The following is a 16730-nucleotide window of genomic DNA, read 5'->3' as shown; positions in this document are numbered from 1 at the left end:
CAGCCTTATGTGCCTTGCCCACCCACCCCTCCCCACTGCCCTCGCTGTCCACCTTGGCCATGGACTATTCCCTGTACCCAGGCCTCTGGGCCTTTCTTCCTGGGGTTTTCCCTGGCCCGTGTGTCAGTTTCTCTTTCCATGTGTCAGAATCCTACTCAGATGCCACCTGCTGTGTGAAGTTACTTCCATCCCGCCAAACTCACACACACACACACACACACACACACACACACACGATTAATGGCTCTTTCCCTTGGGTGCCAGAGCACACACGACTCTCTTACACAACTTCCATTGTTCGCCGTGTCATCTGGTGAGCTGTAGCGGCTTGTTCCCCGGCCAGGCTGGGCATGAGCTTTTTAGGAGTGGGGCCTGAGCCACCTTCACCTTCCTCTGCCCCTCGATTCCAGAACACAGCTAGCCATGAAGAGCTGGGTTTTGAGGGAGCAATTCTGCACCAGACTGAGGACCCTTTGGGGTCCGTGTATCCCCATGTCACTCGGTGTTATTTCTTGGATCCAGTCTCAGAATCTGTAGGACACCCAGCGCACGTGGCTTGGCAGCCTGGATCCAGCGGCCTTGGCAGAAATCTAAGGTTCGAGGGGAAAGAATGAGCCTGAGGGCAAAGTGTGTTCTGTGAGAAGAAAGGACAGTTAAGTCAGTGAGTCAGGGAGGGGCTGGGGAGACCGAGAGGCAGTATTTGCTCTGTGGAAACAAGGGCAGCAAAAGCTGAGATAAGGATTAGACAGTGACCTTGAACCGTTGGGAAGTTGGTCTTGGCGGCAGGTTTATGCCCTTCTGTGATTTGTGGTCCTTGTCCTTCTCCCTTCTAGTATCTCTTTTTAGACATCCATGTTTTTCAAACTAAATAAGTTCCAAGGGGACAGGGTCACGCTTTTAAATTAGGCAAATGGGGGACTCCTGGGTGGCTCAGTCAGATGAGCATCTTACTCTTGGTCTTGGCTCAGGTCATGGTCTCATGGTTCGTGGGATTGAGCCCTATGCTGGGCTCTGTGCCAACAGCACAGAGCCTGCTTAGGATTCTCTCTCCCTCTCTCCCTGCTCCCCCCGCCCCAAATAAATAAATACACATTAACAAGATAAATTAGGCAAATGGAAATGAAGGCTTTTGCCCATGCTAAAAGGAATGTATGTTTATAAAGTCACCTGCCCCAGCTCAGCCCGCAGAACAGCCCTCCAGCCCCACTCAGGGCTTTCCAGAGTGGCCTTCTCGCTTTCCGGGGCAGTCAGCACCTGTGTGCTGAGCGCCGGGTGGACTTTCTTCCAGCGTTGAAACCGTTCCTGTGCTTTTTAAAGGCTTTTTCTTTTTCTTTCTGCCTCTGGGGTGCAAGCAAAGATTTGAGTCCAGCTTTGTGATGTGAGAGTGCTTAGTCATTTCTCCCTGCTGTGCTTCCTAGCAATGCCATAGACCTGGTGAGGAAGCTTTGTAGAAATTTTGCAAGAAGGCTGTTTCTGTCTATGGAACAAAGTCTGTGTTGTGTGTACATGTGTGGAGGATGAGAAGAGGGCCAAACACAGACTGCTGTCTCTGAAGAAGGTCAGGTCCTTGTGTGTTCCTGCTAATTCTGTGCCTAAGTCTCTTGACAACCAAGATCGCTCGTTCCCTCTCCAAACCCTGCCTTTGCACCAGGAACGAGGACACATTCCTTTGGATGTTTGCCATTTTTAAATCCAAGTCATTCTTCTAAGGAAAAAAATTGTATATATATATATATATATATATATATACACATACATATATATGACATATAGTTACATATTATATATGTAATAGAATATACTTAAATAAAAAAGATTTTAAATATATATTTATTATATATACATTTATATTTGTGTACACATTTATTACATATATTTTTATAAATATATATTTATATAGGCTATAAAAGTGCTAACTTTAGAAGAAAATACATACAAATATGAAAGACGCCAGAAATAGGTACCAAAGGTCAAAATCAAGTCCAGGAGGGGGCACCTGGGTGGCTGAGTCGGTTAAGCTTCTGACTTGGCCCAGGTCATGATCTCACGATTTGTGAGTTCAAGCCCCACGTCGGGCTCTCTGCTGACAGCTCGGAGCCTGGAGCCTGCTTCGGATTCTGTGTCTCCCTTTCTCTCTGCCCCTCCCCTGCTCATGCTCTGTGTCTCTCTCTCTCTCTCTCTCAAAAATAAATAAACATTAAAAAAATAATAATAAAAAAAAATCAAGTCCAGGCTGTGGTTTTACACCCTCCATGCATCTGGGTCTTTCCCAGAGGGGGGCGCCACCTGCAGTGAGGCAGTGAGAAACAATACTTCCTGAAATGTGTGGTCAGTTACCTGGTTTCCCCGGGGTGAGTAGAGAGGCTCCCCGGAAGGCCCCCAAAGGGAGACAGGCTGTGGAGGAGACCCAGCCCTGACCCAGGAACCACACAGGCTCGGGGGCTTTTGACCTGCAGCCTTGGGTCTGCACCGGACCTCCTGAGTTTTAGCTTCTCCTGTGCATAGGTATCCTGAGACTTGCCCTACCTGTGTTGCAGGGTGATTGGGAAGATCAAATGGGTGCAACTGGTGCTTTGCAAGACTTCCAGAGGTGCTCCACATAGCGTCGTGGGAAGCAGGCTGGGGGTGGGCTCGGATATGCACTCTTAAGGCCGTGGAATTGGGCAGCACTCCTTCATTCCTCTGGCCCTTCTCTGAAGGTGGAGATAATGACTGCAGGGAGGGTGGTAAGGCTCCAACAAGGTTGGGATGTGAAGAGCACTGTTCCCATAGATGCTCACCCTGCAACCCCAGCTTGGGACCGGTCCATCTTGAAGGTCCCACTTAGCACCATGCCCTTAAGCGTAAGAGTGTCTTTGTGGAGGGGACGCAAGTAGAGGCTAGCAGTGCCGAGTCACTTCCTAGAAGTAGGAAGGCTTCCATCGGGAAAACAAGAGTCAAACCTGTTAAAAGTATCATGATAGCACAGCCGCTCGGGCTGCTGGGTCTGCCTCGCTGCCGCCCTCGGAAAACTTCCTCTGGCCCCGAAGTCCAGGAAAGAGCCTTCCACTTCCACCGGGACCAGCGCAGGCACTCCTAACTGCCTCCTGTCTCCATTCTCCTCCTTCCATTGCTGTCCTGCCGGGATCCTTGCAACACCGGACCCCCGCCCCATGCCCGCCCTGCCCCAAGGCCTTTGTGGCTTCTACCTGCTTATAATGTAAGTCCAGCACACTTCACCTGCTGGCCTGGGCCAGCTCCCAAGTTCTTCTCTGCGTTCCTCTGCTTCTCCTCCCACCTTTCAAGGCCCTGGCCAAATCCCGCTCCCTCCAGGAAGCCTTTCCTGTATTCCTGAGTACAGTTGCTAGATTTAGCAGACAAAAAACACAAGATGTACAGTGAAGTTTGAATTTCAGATAGACACACTTATTCTAAAACATTATTTGTGATCTGAAATTCACGTTTACTGGGTGTCCTGTGTTTTGGGGTTGTTGTTGTTTTTATTATTTTATTTTTAATTTTTTTAACGTTTATTTATTTTTGAGAGAGAGTGTGAGCAGGAGAGGGGCAGACAGAGAGGGGGAGACATAGAATCAGAAGCAGGCTCTAGGCTCTGAGCTGTCAGCACAGAGCCTGACACAGGGCTCGAACTCATGAGCAGTGAGATCATGACCTGAGCTGAAGTCAGACGCTTAACTGACTGAGCCACGCCGTCGCCCCTGTTGTTGTTGTTGTTGTTGTTGTTTTTAATGTTTATTTATTTTTGAGAGAAAGAGAGAGAGAGAGAGAACAAGGGGGGAGGGGCAGAGAGAGATGGGAACAGAGGATCTGACGCCATGTCAGTGCTGACAACAGAGAGCCCGATTTGGGGCTTGAACTCATGAACTGTGAGATCATGGCCTGAGCCGAAGTCAGACAGTTGACCAACTGAGCCACTCAGGCACCTCTCAGTGTCCTGTGTTCCTGAATCAAACTTGATCATGCCCACTCTGGCCCTTCCCTAGACCATTTCGGTTTTTCAGGGAAGCATCTGAACAACATTTACTGCAAACAGTGAGGAACACACTGTCCCACGTGTCAATTCTATCTCAATAAAACTGGAAAAAAATGGTTAAAAAAAAATCAGGAATAGAAGCCAAGGCTGCCAAGGCCTTCCCACTGGGAATTGACCTAAATACAGTGTTTGTCTCTCCTTGTGGCTGGAGTTTGGAGGTGCACCTGCCTAACCCTGCAGCCCACTGTTTTAATACACAGGACTTCTCTGTCTCGGCCCCTTTGTCCCAGCCTCGGAATGTCCCTGACGTGAAGCTGTCTGTCGTCTTTGTAAAAGAAACCAGCCCGCTGTAGGTCAGGATTCTCTCGCTGATCCAGTTTATAATGGGCCCGTTCAGCCCCGAACAAGGAGAGGTTGAGCGGTTAAACGACCCAGAGCCACCAGTAACAAGGGGGGTGTGGGGGGGGACACTTTCTACAGAAGCCCGGCTCTTGCACACAGACTTCATGGCCCATGAAGCATTTTCCCATCCCCCATTCCATCTTCCCCACAACAGCTGGGAAGGAAGGGCAGGCAGAGAGGGCAGAGAGGGCAGGTAGAGAGGAGGAAAGAACACATGGGGAGGTGAATCCCTGCTCGATCTGGGGTAAGTGCTATGGAACTGCTTAATGAACTAGAGAAATAGGAAGGGTGCAATTTTGAAGCATACAGTAATTGTTTTAAAGTCTGTAAAGGCTCCAGGTCAAAAGGAAATCCACTTAGTGAATTCTGGGAGAGAATCGTAGCTGGTGTGTGCCTGGCCAGTCTTAACATTGTATAGTCAGAGGAAGCAAAAAATTTTATGATCTGTCCTGAGTCCAACACCATGTCACCTCCCCAGTCTTGGGAAAAGTCGCTTCTCCCTAAATGTAAGATGACATGGTCTAAAATGTAATCCTGGAAAGTGACCCTGTTTCCTCAATGGTTTCCTAAAAGCCTTCAGGAGCAAAGGAAAATATACTGCGTGCTTGGTAAACAGGGGCTACAGGTTGCTTCTTGGTTTCAGAAGCAGAAAGAAGTGTGCCTTTAGAAATTAGCTGAGTTGAAATATTATGTGCTGTGTGGTTCATGGAGGTGATAGAATCATGGTCCTAAAGACAATTTAAAGATCTGTGGTAATACTCAAGGGAGAAAAGCCATTGGCACATTTTGGTTTGTGTGTGTATGTGTTTGTATTTCAGAGGGCTAATCAATAACTGTTCATGGAGGTTTTTTCTTGGGGTAAAATTCATGGGCTAGAATCATTTTGTTTTTGAAGAAAAATCTGTACAAAAATTAACACATTTTGCTCTTGAAATTAAGAAATGATTAGAAAAATGTTATTTTATTTTTACTTTTACGGGCATGGAGAGAGATCTCAGTTACCAAGATTTGGGTTAATTGCACTCCTTAGGCACATTATCATCATTGGCTTAAAAAAGGAACTTCTCCTACTTCCACTAGAGGGCAGGGTTCTTAAATTTTAGATTATGATGCTGAAGATTTGTAAAGGAAGTTTCAAGGTTTCTTATCAATCCATTTGAGGGACACGTAAGCCTGTTTAGTTGTTTGCTTATTTATTTGCTTGACTTTAAATAAAGTTTTTTTATTTTGAAATAATTTTATATTCACAGAAAAGTTGCAAAGGTAGTACAGAAAGTTCCTGTGTGCCTTCACCTGTTTTCTCATAATGTTAAATATCAAAACTGAGTAATTAACACTAGTGCATTACTATCATCTAAACTAGAGACTTTATTTGGATGTCACCAGTTTTTCCATTAATATTCTTATTCTCTTTCAGTATAGCACATTGCATTTAATAATTTTTTTAACAAACAAAACAGCTACTCACTGTGGTAACATCAGATTACTGTCGCTGTTTTTGCATGAACATCTGTATTTTCTAAAGAAAGGTGAAAGTTAGCATCTTTTCTTTTGTCTCTTTAGTTCGGTTACATTTGTAAAAGTTACTTCACTTTTCAACCACTACATTCTCACCAACATTTCTGTCGTTTGCAGTGTGTGTAGAACTGTCATTTTTTTTTGTGATTTCATATCTTTTCCAATTAGTCCTGTAGTTTTTTTTTTTTTTTTTCAGTTTATGTCTCCCTCCCCCAGCAGGATGTCATTAAAAGATGAATACTATGGAATTATCACTAATTTTGTTAAGTCTAATAATGGCACTGTTGTTAGGATTTTTTAAAAAATGTCCATGGGGCACGTAGGTGGCTCAGTCAGTTGAGTTGCCAACTCTTGATTTCAGCTCAGGTCATGATCTCACAGTTTATGAGTTTGAGCCCCGCATCCGGCTCTGCTGTGTGGAGCCTGCTTGGGATTCTCTCTCTCTCCCTCTCTCTCTGCCCCTATCCTACTTGCACTCTCTCTCTCCCTCAAAATAAATAAATAAATAAACACTTTTTAAAAATGTCCTTATCTATGAGAGACATACTAAAATATTTACAGATTAAATTATTTATTTAAAAATATTTAAACAAATAAAAAAATTGGGGAGCTAGAGCAAATAAGATAAGGTATGTCCATGGGTGTTCATTGGATATTCTTTTGTTGATGTATGACTGAAAAATGTACAATTAAAAATTTGTATGTATACTTTTTTAATGTTTATCTTTTAGAGAGAGAGAGAGACAGAGAATGAGCAGGGAAGGGCAGAGAGAGAGGGAGACACAGAATCCGAAGCAGGCTCCAGGCTCTGAGCTGTTAGCACAAGGCCCAACACAGGGCTCGAACCCGCAAACCGTGAGATCATGACCTGAGCCCAAGTAGGTTGCTCAACTGACTGAGCCACCCAGGTGCCCTTTTAATGTTTATTTATTCTGAGAGAGAGAGAGAGAGAGAGAGAGAGAGAGAGAATGAGCAGAAGGGGGGCAGAGAGAGAGAAGGAGAGAATCCCAAGCAGGCTCCATGCTGTCAGTGCAGAGCTATATGAGGGGCTCGATCCCTCGAACCATGAAATGATGACCCAAGCTGAAATCAAGAGTCCGATGCTCAACCAACTGAGCCACCCAGGTGCCCCTAAAAACTTGTTTAAAATGGAGATTTAAGGGGCATCTGGCTGGCTCAGTAGGTAAAGCATGCAAACTCTTGATCTCAGGGTTGTGAGTTTGAGCCCCACATTGGACATACAGATTACTTTTTTTTAAAGTGTTGGAATTTGGGTACCTGGGTGGCTCAGTCGGTTAAGTGTCCGACTTCGGCTCAGGTCATGATCCCATGGTTTGTGAGTTTGAGCCCCACATCTGTGCTGACAGCTCAGAGCCTGGATTCTGCTTCAGATTCTGTCTCTCTCTCTCTCTCTCTCTGCCCTTCCCCCCATTCATGCTCTGTGTCCCTCTCAAAAATGAATAAACATTAAAAAAAATTTTTTTAAGTGTTGGATTTTTAATTAAAAAATAATTATTAAAAATATTTTACATTTAAAACAAATCTTTTAAATGGAAATTTAAAATAATTGAACAGTAGAGGCTTTTTTTTTAATTTTTAAAATTTACATCCAAATTAGTTAGCGTATAGTGCAACACTGATTTCAGGAGTAGATTCCTTAATGCCCCTTACCCATTTTGCCCATCCTCCCTCCCACAACCCCTCTGGTAATCCTCTGTTCTCCATATTTAAGAGTCTCTTATGTTTTGTCCCCCTCCCTGTTTTTATATTATTTTTGTTTCCCTTCCCTTATGTTCATCTGTTTTGTCTCTTAAAGTCCTCATATGAGTTAAGTCATAGGATTTTTGTCTTTCTCTAACTAATTTCGCTTCGCATAATACCCTCTAGTTCTATCCGCATAGTAGCAAATGGCAAGATTTCATTCTTTTTGATTGCCGGGTAATACTCCATTGTATATAAATACCACATCTTCTTTATCCATTCATCCATCGATGGACATTGGGCTCTTTCCATACTTTGGCTATTGTTGATAGTGCTGCTATAAACATGGGGGTGCATGTGTCCCTTCAAAATAGCACACCTGTATCCCTTGGATAAATACCTAGTAGTGCAATTGCTGGGTCATAGGGTAGTTCTATTTTTAATTTTTTTGAGGAACATCTATACTGTTTTCCAGAGTGGCTGCATTGGTTTGCATTCCCACCAGCAGTGCAAAAGAGATCCTCTCTCCCCACATCCTTACCAACATCTGTTGTTGCCTGAGTTATTAATGTTAGCCATTCATGGTATCTCATTGTGGTTTTCATTTGTGCTTCCTGGATGATGAGTGATGTTGAGCATTTTTTCATGTGTCGGTTTGCCGTCTGGATGTCTTCTTTGGAGAAGTGTCTATTCATGTCTTTTGCCCATTTATTCACTGGATTTTTTGTGTTTTGGGTGTTGAGTTTGATAAGTTCTTTATAGATTTTGGATACTAACCCTTTATCTGATATGTCATTTGCAAATATCTTCTCCCATTCCGTCAGTTGCCTTTTAGTTTTGCTGTTTCCTTCGCTGTGCAGAAGCTTTTTATTTTGATGAGGTCCCAGTAGTTCATTTTTGCTTTTGTTTCCCTTGCCTCTGGAGACGTGTTGAGTGAGAAGTTGCTGCCGCCAAGATCAAAGAGGTTTTAGCCTGCTTTCTCCTCGAGGATTTTGATGGCTTCCTGTCTTACATTGAGGTCTTTCATCCATTTTGAGTTTATTTTTGTGTCTGTGTAAGCAAGTGGTCCAGGTTCATTCTTTCGCATGTCGCTGTCCAGTTTTCCCAGCACCACTTGCTGAAGAGACTGTCTTTATTCCATTGGATATTCTTTCCTGCTTTGTCAAACATTAGTTCGCCATGTTTGTGGGTCCATTTCTGGGTTCTCTCCTCTGTTCCATTGATCTGAGTGTCTGTTTTTGTGCCGGAGGATTTGTCTTAATGTGAGACAACAATGGCAAGTCCTGTGGACTGTGCAGGTTGGCAGCTATTCAATTTGACAGACATTGACAGATCGGTACGACAGACGTCTGTAGGTTCATAAGCGCTCTATGTCAGAAACACACGTCTCCCAGGCACTGCGTGAGGTGCCAGACGAACCAGAGCGGACCGTCACACCACCCTTCAAGAACCCGAGTCAGGCATGTTTGAGCCTTGGGGTGGAACCACCCATGCAGTAAAGGCTGATTAAAAGTGAATCTTGGCTGGTAGCAAATGTCCTGTATTTTTGAGGTGGGGATTTTATTTGCATCTCTTTTAGTTTTATGGGTTTGAGTTGACTCATCTCAGCCATGTGGTTAATAAATGGAAGATTTATTATTATGCCTGATAATAATTCCTAATAATAGTAATTTTTAAATCTGTATAATTTTTCCAAGAACCTGCAGCCCTTCCTAATTATCACAATTATCCTGTTGATCATTTAGCTAAATTGTAGCCACCATAGCTGCTGCCTTTCTGCTTGCTGAAGTCAGCTTTTCCTCTGCCTCCAGATCACTGAAGGGCCTGCCTCCTCGCTCACCAAGCAGACAGTGCTGGTGCTGAGTTCTGCTCTGCTCTGTGATGCTGGCAAAATCCTTCCAACACTTTTTTTTCCATCTCTTTTTTTTATTCTGCAGCAGAAGTATTGGGAAGCCTTAAACTTGGAGCAGGTATGGACAATCATACTCTATTCCAGAAGGGACATCCTGTGGCTTGATTCCATTTCCTGTTTTTGTGATCTCCCCGCCTTGGATGGCCGGGCCCATGCCACATTCCTTTAGTTAAAGAAAGAATGAAAACAGAGGCGAGTCAGAGGATCAGGGGATTTTCCAGGCTCTCTCAGTTCAGAGTTCTTTCTGCTGTGCCCAAACCATCTGGTAGGGACTCCGAAGATGTGTAACCCAAGGAGAAGCATGGTTTGGAACAAAGATCCATGGACAAGTGGAGTAGCTGCAGGTTACCACTGGTGGCGGTGCTGGGGGTGGCTGCAGGGGTGGAGATAACCATTCCCCAACACTGTCACCTTGGGCAGCTGGCAGCCGTCTCCCTGCCACCCTTGCCTTCGAGGGACAGATAAGCACATGTTTTATGACAAACACCTGTGCATGTCGTCTCCCAGGATTATTTCTGGTAAGATCATCTTTTGCTCAAATTTTCTTTATGCCTGGATTCCAGCAATGTTTTTTTATTGCTTAAAGTGAGATTTTGAAACACGTTATTCTGGGGATTCAGAAGAAAGAGATTTAAAATGCTTTCAAAGGCTTAACCCACTTCAAAGAGTGCACTTGATCAAAGTGGCTCTGTTTTCCTGCAGCTGAATTGGTCAGGAGTAAGTAGCAAGAACAACTCTTAAGACGCCATTTCAGGAGCTGGAGCCAGGGTTCTGAAATATCAGGGCAGCTAAAAATCATGCAAGGAGCTTGGTAAAATGTTAAACCTTAGTTCCCAAACCAGACAGGGTCTAGGATGCCTGGCATCACCCTTCCTAATGAGCATCCTGGCTGCTTCTGGTGAGGTTGATCCATAGCACACTCAGAGAACTGCGATCTAGAACATGGGCCTCAGCTTGGAAACAGCATATATTGAAAAGCATACTATCCATCCTCAAAGAATGGAACAGGCCCCTATTTCCACTGCTGGGCACCTGTACCACGGAGGCTGAAGGGCCAGGGGTGCTCTTTCACTTGGGATTTTCTTGCTGTCCCCCCAAGTCTGCAACCACAAGTAAATAAGAAGTTAGCACTGGAAGGGCTGGCAGAGCCCCAAACAGGTACTGGGGGTCGAGCAGCACCAACCCGATCAGCTTAGTCCCTGGCCTGCAGGGTCACTGGGGATGAGGTGGCTGTTTTAACATGATGCTATTTTTCAAATTATTATTATTTTTTTTAATGTTTATTTATTTTTGAGAGAGGGAAAGAGTCAGAGTGAGCGGGGGAGGGGCAGAGAGAGGGAGACACAGGCTCCAGGCTCTGAGCTGTCAGCACAGAGCCCAACGCTGGGTTTGAACTCACAAACCATGAGATCATGACCTGAGCCGAAGTTAGACGCTTAACTGACTGAGCCACCCAGGTGCCCCAACATGATACTATTTTTAATCAGCAAGTAGTAGAACTCAGTTATCAGTAAATCACTAATTGAATTGGGCTCTTCCTTTCTATTCAAAACAAAGCCACATTTTGTATTTTACAACTGGCATGGTGGGGGCATTTCTCTCAGTGATGCCCACTGAGTGGCTCAGGGAGCCTTGCAGACCTTATCCAGGACCCGTAAGGACTGGGCTGTTTTATTCAGCTTAAGTTTGAGCTGCTGGTGGAGTGTTTTTCGTGGAGTGCATGTCCACGACTGGCTATGTTTTCTTGTCCAAACAGATAGTCAGGTCTAGGCTAACACATCCTTTCCTATATTATTTCCTGGGTCTTTTAATAATGTCAAATGTAACCTTGCCATTCAGAATCATTAGTCATAGAAACTCAGAAACTAAAGAGATCATATGTAGTTACTGATCCAACACTCCAGGTTACCCGTGGAGAAACTGAGGCCCAAGAAAGAGAAAGCAAGTTAGTGGCAGAAAGAGGATTTGAGTCCAACCCCCACTTGCCCCCATGGCTAGACTCACCAAGGAGTCCCTGCTCTTGGCCATGTGCAAAGTTCTGTCATTTGTCACATGAGAACAATAGGAGGACTTTGCAAACAGTGTCCTCAATGCTATGACTGCTTCTCTGTTTTTAACCTTTTATTTCTAACCTTTCCCATACTTGTCTGAATCAGAGTAATGAAATATTCTCTGCCAGTGACCACCATTCTGAATCAAGCTTTAAGTGTTTTGGACAAGTCTGCTGAGCCTCAAGTTAACAGGAAATGCATGGTGGGAGGAGGGGCAGGTAGCAAGGGCAAACTGGTGCCCTGCTCTTAAGAAGCTCATCATTTCCCTGGAAGGACAAGGTGGTGCCCAGAGAAAGGGCAGGGCTGTGCATGTTCAGCTGCAAATGAAGGGTATGGGCAGTACAAAGACAGAAGGGGGTGAGCTCAATGGGTGAAAGCAGTCAGGGTAAGCTTCCTGGAAGAGGAGGTACTTACCTGGGCCATAAAGAAAGGGTTGAATTTGGGGCGCCTGGGTGGCGCAGTCGGTTAAGCGTCCGACTTCAGCCAGGTCACGATCTCGCGGTCCCTGAGTTCGAGCCCCGCGTCAGGCTCTGGGCTGATGGCTCAGAGCCTGGAGCCTGTTTCCGATTCTGTGTCTCCCTCTCTCTCTGCCCCTCCCCCGTTCATGCTCTGTCTCTCTCTGTCCCAAAAATAAATAAACGTTGAAAAAAAAAATTTTTAAAAAAAAAGAAAGGGTTGAATTTGCCTGGTCTATTCCAGGAATGAGTTAGGCATGGAGGTGGGAAGTCTCAGGATAAAAGGAACATAACTCAGTCTCACTAGAGTAAAGATGGAAAAGGGGGGTAGGAAGGGAAGTGGGGCTGGTCTGTTCAGGGTGGCTGTCCATTAATTCCTTGATTTAAACTTATACTTGTCCCATTAGACCTTCTTAACCTGTCCTTATTTCTCCTTGTCTGTGCCTGGGTCATGAGAACCAGGACTGGAGCTATTGTTTGGGGTGGGGCATTGTAAGAGATGGGAAGAGTCTGTTCCACCAAGGTACCATTTGTGTCTTTTCTCCACAGTGGGACCCTGAAGATGTAAATCTTGAAGGGAACAAAGACAACGTGGAGATGCTCAGATCCCAGGTGCACAGGTGCTCCATGGGGCCAGTGGTCTTGACATCTGATGAGTAACACCTGGAGCAAGCCCATCAGCTCAGAGCCCTTAGTCAAGCCTGTGTCAGGAACTGGGCAGGGAGCAACCTGCAGTGACACCCATGGCGGGAATTTAAGCTTCCGCAGAGGCCGCCTGTGAAAGCAAAGAACCAGGAGCTGTCACTGAGCTTGGTTGGTCTGCATCACAGCTCAGAATGGAGCTAAGACCTTGGGTCCTGTGGACAGACCCGGGCATGTGGTTTGTTTTGAAGATCAGAAGTTCACAGACCACTCTTGCTTCGAAGTAGAAACCTTCATCTAAAGGGCATTGGACCTGCTCTTCCCTTTCCCTTCAGATTCAGCCATACTCTCAATATCTGCTAGGTGACAGGAACATCTAACAAATAGCTAATGTGTTTGGATCTCAGTACAGCCTCATTCTGCAAGACCTGGCTAAGCCCAGGAGACGAGAGAGGTGGGAACATGTGCTGGAGATCTGAGACATGATCCCTGGTATTAATGGGACCTGGCTCCTGCCCTTCCAGTCACCCACTTGGGTTTTCTTCTGGAAGCTAGAGGTAGGACTGCTTGGTCAACCAGAAGTTTATAAGATCGGTGGTGTTGTAAGGGCAAGCAAAACAAACTGCCTTAGATACCAGCACTTGCTCCAACTTGGCAAGGTGTGTGCTGGGCAGGGTTTGCAGGTGAGGGGGACTGTCTGCTTCAGGAGCTAAAATGAAAGCACGTGGAGGGTGGGAGGCATGGTGGGAGGTGTCAAATTCAAGCACAGCAATCCCGTTTTAGGATTATTTTGATACTGTGATCATGGGAGGGGGAAAAGAGGGAGGGAATGGGGCCAAGGTGGGAGGAACACTGGAGTGAATAAATCATGATTGAGTGAGTTGAGGCATCTCACTGTGTAGTACAGAGATGTCTGAATCCCAGCACAGCCACAAAAGCCAGCCACAAGGGGAACTGGGAGACATGCCGAGAAACACAGCTCTGCTCCAGGATGGCCCCTGGCAGCCTGTGTGACTCAGTCACACAGCTGCCCAGTTTCTCCGAAGGAGTAGTGCAGATCCCAGCACAACGAAGAGAGTGCCTCAGGGAAGCAGATTGGTTCCATAGATCTCTGTGGAGATACTAATCCTCTGAGTGCCTTCTAAGCTGGAAGTGAACTCTATCCCCTTTATCCAACTGCTTTGATCCCTGGGTGTCTTGTAATGGAGTTTGCTAAAGCCAGTTTTGTGGCTTTGTGATCTTAACCACAGAAGCTGTTCTTTGAGAGAAGATGAAGATTTGAGTGGGGGATGGGGTGGGGAGAGCATTCCAGATGAAATCCTACAGAGGATTGGACACCAGGAAGGATGGAATCTCGTCAAGGAAGGATGAGTCTGATGTGGCCAGAATGGGTGGTGCAACAGTAGCTAAAAGGTGAAGAGGCTGGCAAGGAACCAGGCCGTGGAGCCTAGGGAGCTGGCACTTAAAACTGTGGCTAATTGGTAGCCATGACTGATACCAGAGTAGGAAGGTGATGGACATGCCTCAGGTAGGCCACACCTGGTTGGTGAGGCTTTTCTACCTATGGCCACAACTTTTCAGGAAGCAGAAATGTAGTCATGGATACAGTAGGAACATGGAGAACATTTAATCTGAGTGATAACAGCAGGGCAGGAGGAGGGCTCAGCTTTAGAAAGATAAGGCACAGGGGCAGGATATCCTCTCTGGAGTCTGCCTGTAGCAGAGCCTCCCTCTCTCAAGGGGAGGCTGGCCCGTGCTCCCTGGAGCATCAGAAACTGGCTGGATCCTGATGGAAGTGGCCATTTATCCAAGAACGTCAAAACAGCCTTGCTGATTGAGCAGCACAAACTACTTGAGTCCCAGATGTCGTCTGTCTCCCTAGATCCCATCGTCCCAGGCTTCCTTCACAAACCAGTTCCTATGGCTGTGGTCCAATCCTGCCTCAAAGCTGAATCCCAGGTCTCTTCACCCAGAGTGAACTATTAAACTGAAAATGTTGGAAGCAAAGTTTGGTCTCATTGTTCAACGAGAACGTGCCTGTTATGCAAAGCTCTGGAACCCTGGAGCCTCTGTGAAGAGGTGCCAGCCAAAATGCCTTTCTCCTAGTAGGAGTGTCCCTGCCCCAGGCCTCCACTGTAGCTTCATCCGCACTGTTAGTCACACCGGAAGGATATGGGAATTCCTTGCTCTGAAGACTCACCAAGGGGTAACCTACACAGGGGACAAACTGCCCACTCATCCGGATATGAGAGATGGTGTAGTATGGTCTCAGTGGTGCTGCCTGTTATCTGCGTGGCTTGGAGCAGGTCACCTAACCTTCGTGACCTGAGGTAGACTGAGAATAATACCTATCTACAAAGCTTGTTGTGAACACTAAGTAAATCAACATATATGAAATGCATAACACAATACCTGACTCAAAGGAAGACCTTGAAGAGGGATTGGTTCCCTTCCTCCCTATACTTCTTGGCCACTTATGTGCTGAAAGGCAGTGAGTAACCCAAAATAGCAGCTCCACAGACAGAAGGGACTTCAGCAGTTTGAATCCCTTTGACAATCCTAAGAATTGACTAGCTAGCCCTTACTTAAGCTCCTCCCCGTCCAAAAAAGATTTCACCATTTTATATTCCAAAGAAGTCTGTATCCTTTAGGGAGAGTTCTGATCACTAAGACTTTCTTAAAGTCCTGTCTAGACCCTGAAGAACCACTGTCTCCTTATCTCCTGCCAGTACTTTAGCATGAGGAAGAGATCTTTGAACAACATCTGATGCCACACTCACATCATGTTTGTCACAATGGGGTATGAACTCCTCCTACAGAGTAAGGAGAGGCACTCAGCCAAGGAGCATGGCTGGGCTCTAGCTCCCAAATCTGATTAAGTGTGATCCTGGTCATTTCCCTTTCTGGGTCACAGTTTCCTCATTTGTAAAACGGAAGTTAGGCCAGATTTCTTTCCTGTATTCCCTTTTATGAATATGCCAGTGAGTTTGTTTCCCACAGAAGATTGGCATTTTTATAAACTCTCAAAAAGATATTAAAACATAAAGACAAATTTCAGATTTACTGTGAAAATAGATTTCATTATATAATATATACTTTTGTTTGAGTTTTGCTATCCAATTAAGATAAAATCTGTCTATGCTATAACACAAAGAGATCACAGCATTTGACATTTAAAAATTTTGCAGATTCCATGGTACCTGGATGGCTCAGTCAGTTGAGCACTTGACCCTTGATTTCAGCTAAAGTCATGATCCCAGGGTCATGGGATCGAGCCCCGCATCAAGCTCAACACTGAGCATGGTGACTGCTTAATATTCTATGTGTGTGTGTGTGTGTGTGTGTGTGTGTGTGTCCCCCTCTGCTCCTATCCCCCGCTCATGCACTCTCTAAAAATTAAAAATATATATATATATATTATTTGCAGGTTCCTTCCAGTACTGAAAACCAAAAACTATTAACACCTTGTTTCCAAACTTGGGGATTCTGGTGACTTCATTTAGTTTATTAATACTAAGAGCCTCTATTATTGGCAGGCTCAAGGCTCACTCTTGCTAAACCATCTCTCATATCGAAGGATGTATGAAAAATATTTTCCACAGTGCAAGAAAAGGGATCTGTATCAATCACTGAGGAAAACGCTAGAGATGTCTTAGGAGTGTCTCAAGACTGACTTCTAAATATTTCCAAGATTCTGTCCACTTCTTTTTCAGTGCCTACTTGATCGTCCTCCGCATTTTTCTTTTTTCTTTTTTTTTTTTTAATCTTTTTTTTTTTTAACGTTTTATTTATTTTTGAGACAGAGAGAGACAGAGCATGAACGGGGGAGGGGCAGAGAGAGAGGGAGACACAGAATCGGAAGCAGGCTCGTTCCCCTTCCCCCCAAGTTCAGGGTGATGCTTTAGCAGAGACGGCTCTGCCTTGAAACAAGCCAAGCTATAATGCAATGTTGACAAAGATCTTTTTCAAGTTTACACATCCTGTGCGATATTACCCCAAAGGTCATCATCAGGTGAGAGGGACGACCTTAAACAAGAAAGAAGTTCAAGAAACGGTGCTAAATCAAATGACTTAGA

At 45.3% G+C, this 16730-nt stretch overlaps 1 protein-coding gene across 2 annotated transcripts in view; it reads left to right on the top strand.

Annotated features, from left to right (window-relative positions):
* The window catches only part of TMEM44 (transmembrane protein 44), a 34507-nt gene extending 21627 nt beyond the window's left edge, over positions 1 to 12880 (top strand). For both annotated transcript variants that reach the window (XM_030329942.1, XM_030329940.1), the window contains 2 exons: positions 9532 to 9564; positions 12562 to 12880. In XM_030329942.1, the coding sequence (XP_030185802.1) occupies positions 9532 to 9564; positions 12562 to 12672 (144 nt within the window). In that variant the 3' untranslated portion in view covers positions 12673 to 12880. The remainder of the gene's footprint in view (positions 1 to 9531; positions 9565 to 12561) is intronic.
* Positions 12881 to 16730: the final 3850 nt, after the last annotated feature.

The sequence above is a fragment of the Lynx canadensis genome, chromosome C2 (assembly GCF_007474595.2).
Source record: "Lynx canadensis isolate LIC74 chromosome C2, mLynCan4.pri.v2, whole genome shotgun sequence".
Classification (NCBI taxonomy): domain Eukaryota; kingdom Metazoa; phylum Chordata; class Mammalia; order Carnivora; family Felidae; genus Lynx; species Lynx canadensis.
The sequence above is the reverse complement of the archived record's forward strand: the minus strand, read 5'-3'. Positions and strand labels throughout refer to the sequence as shown.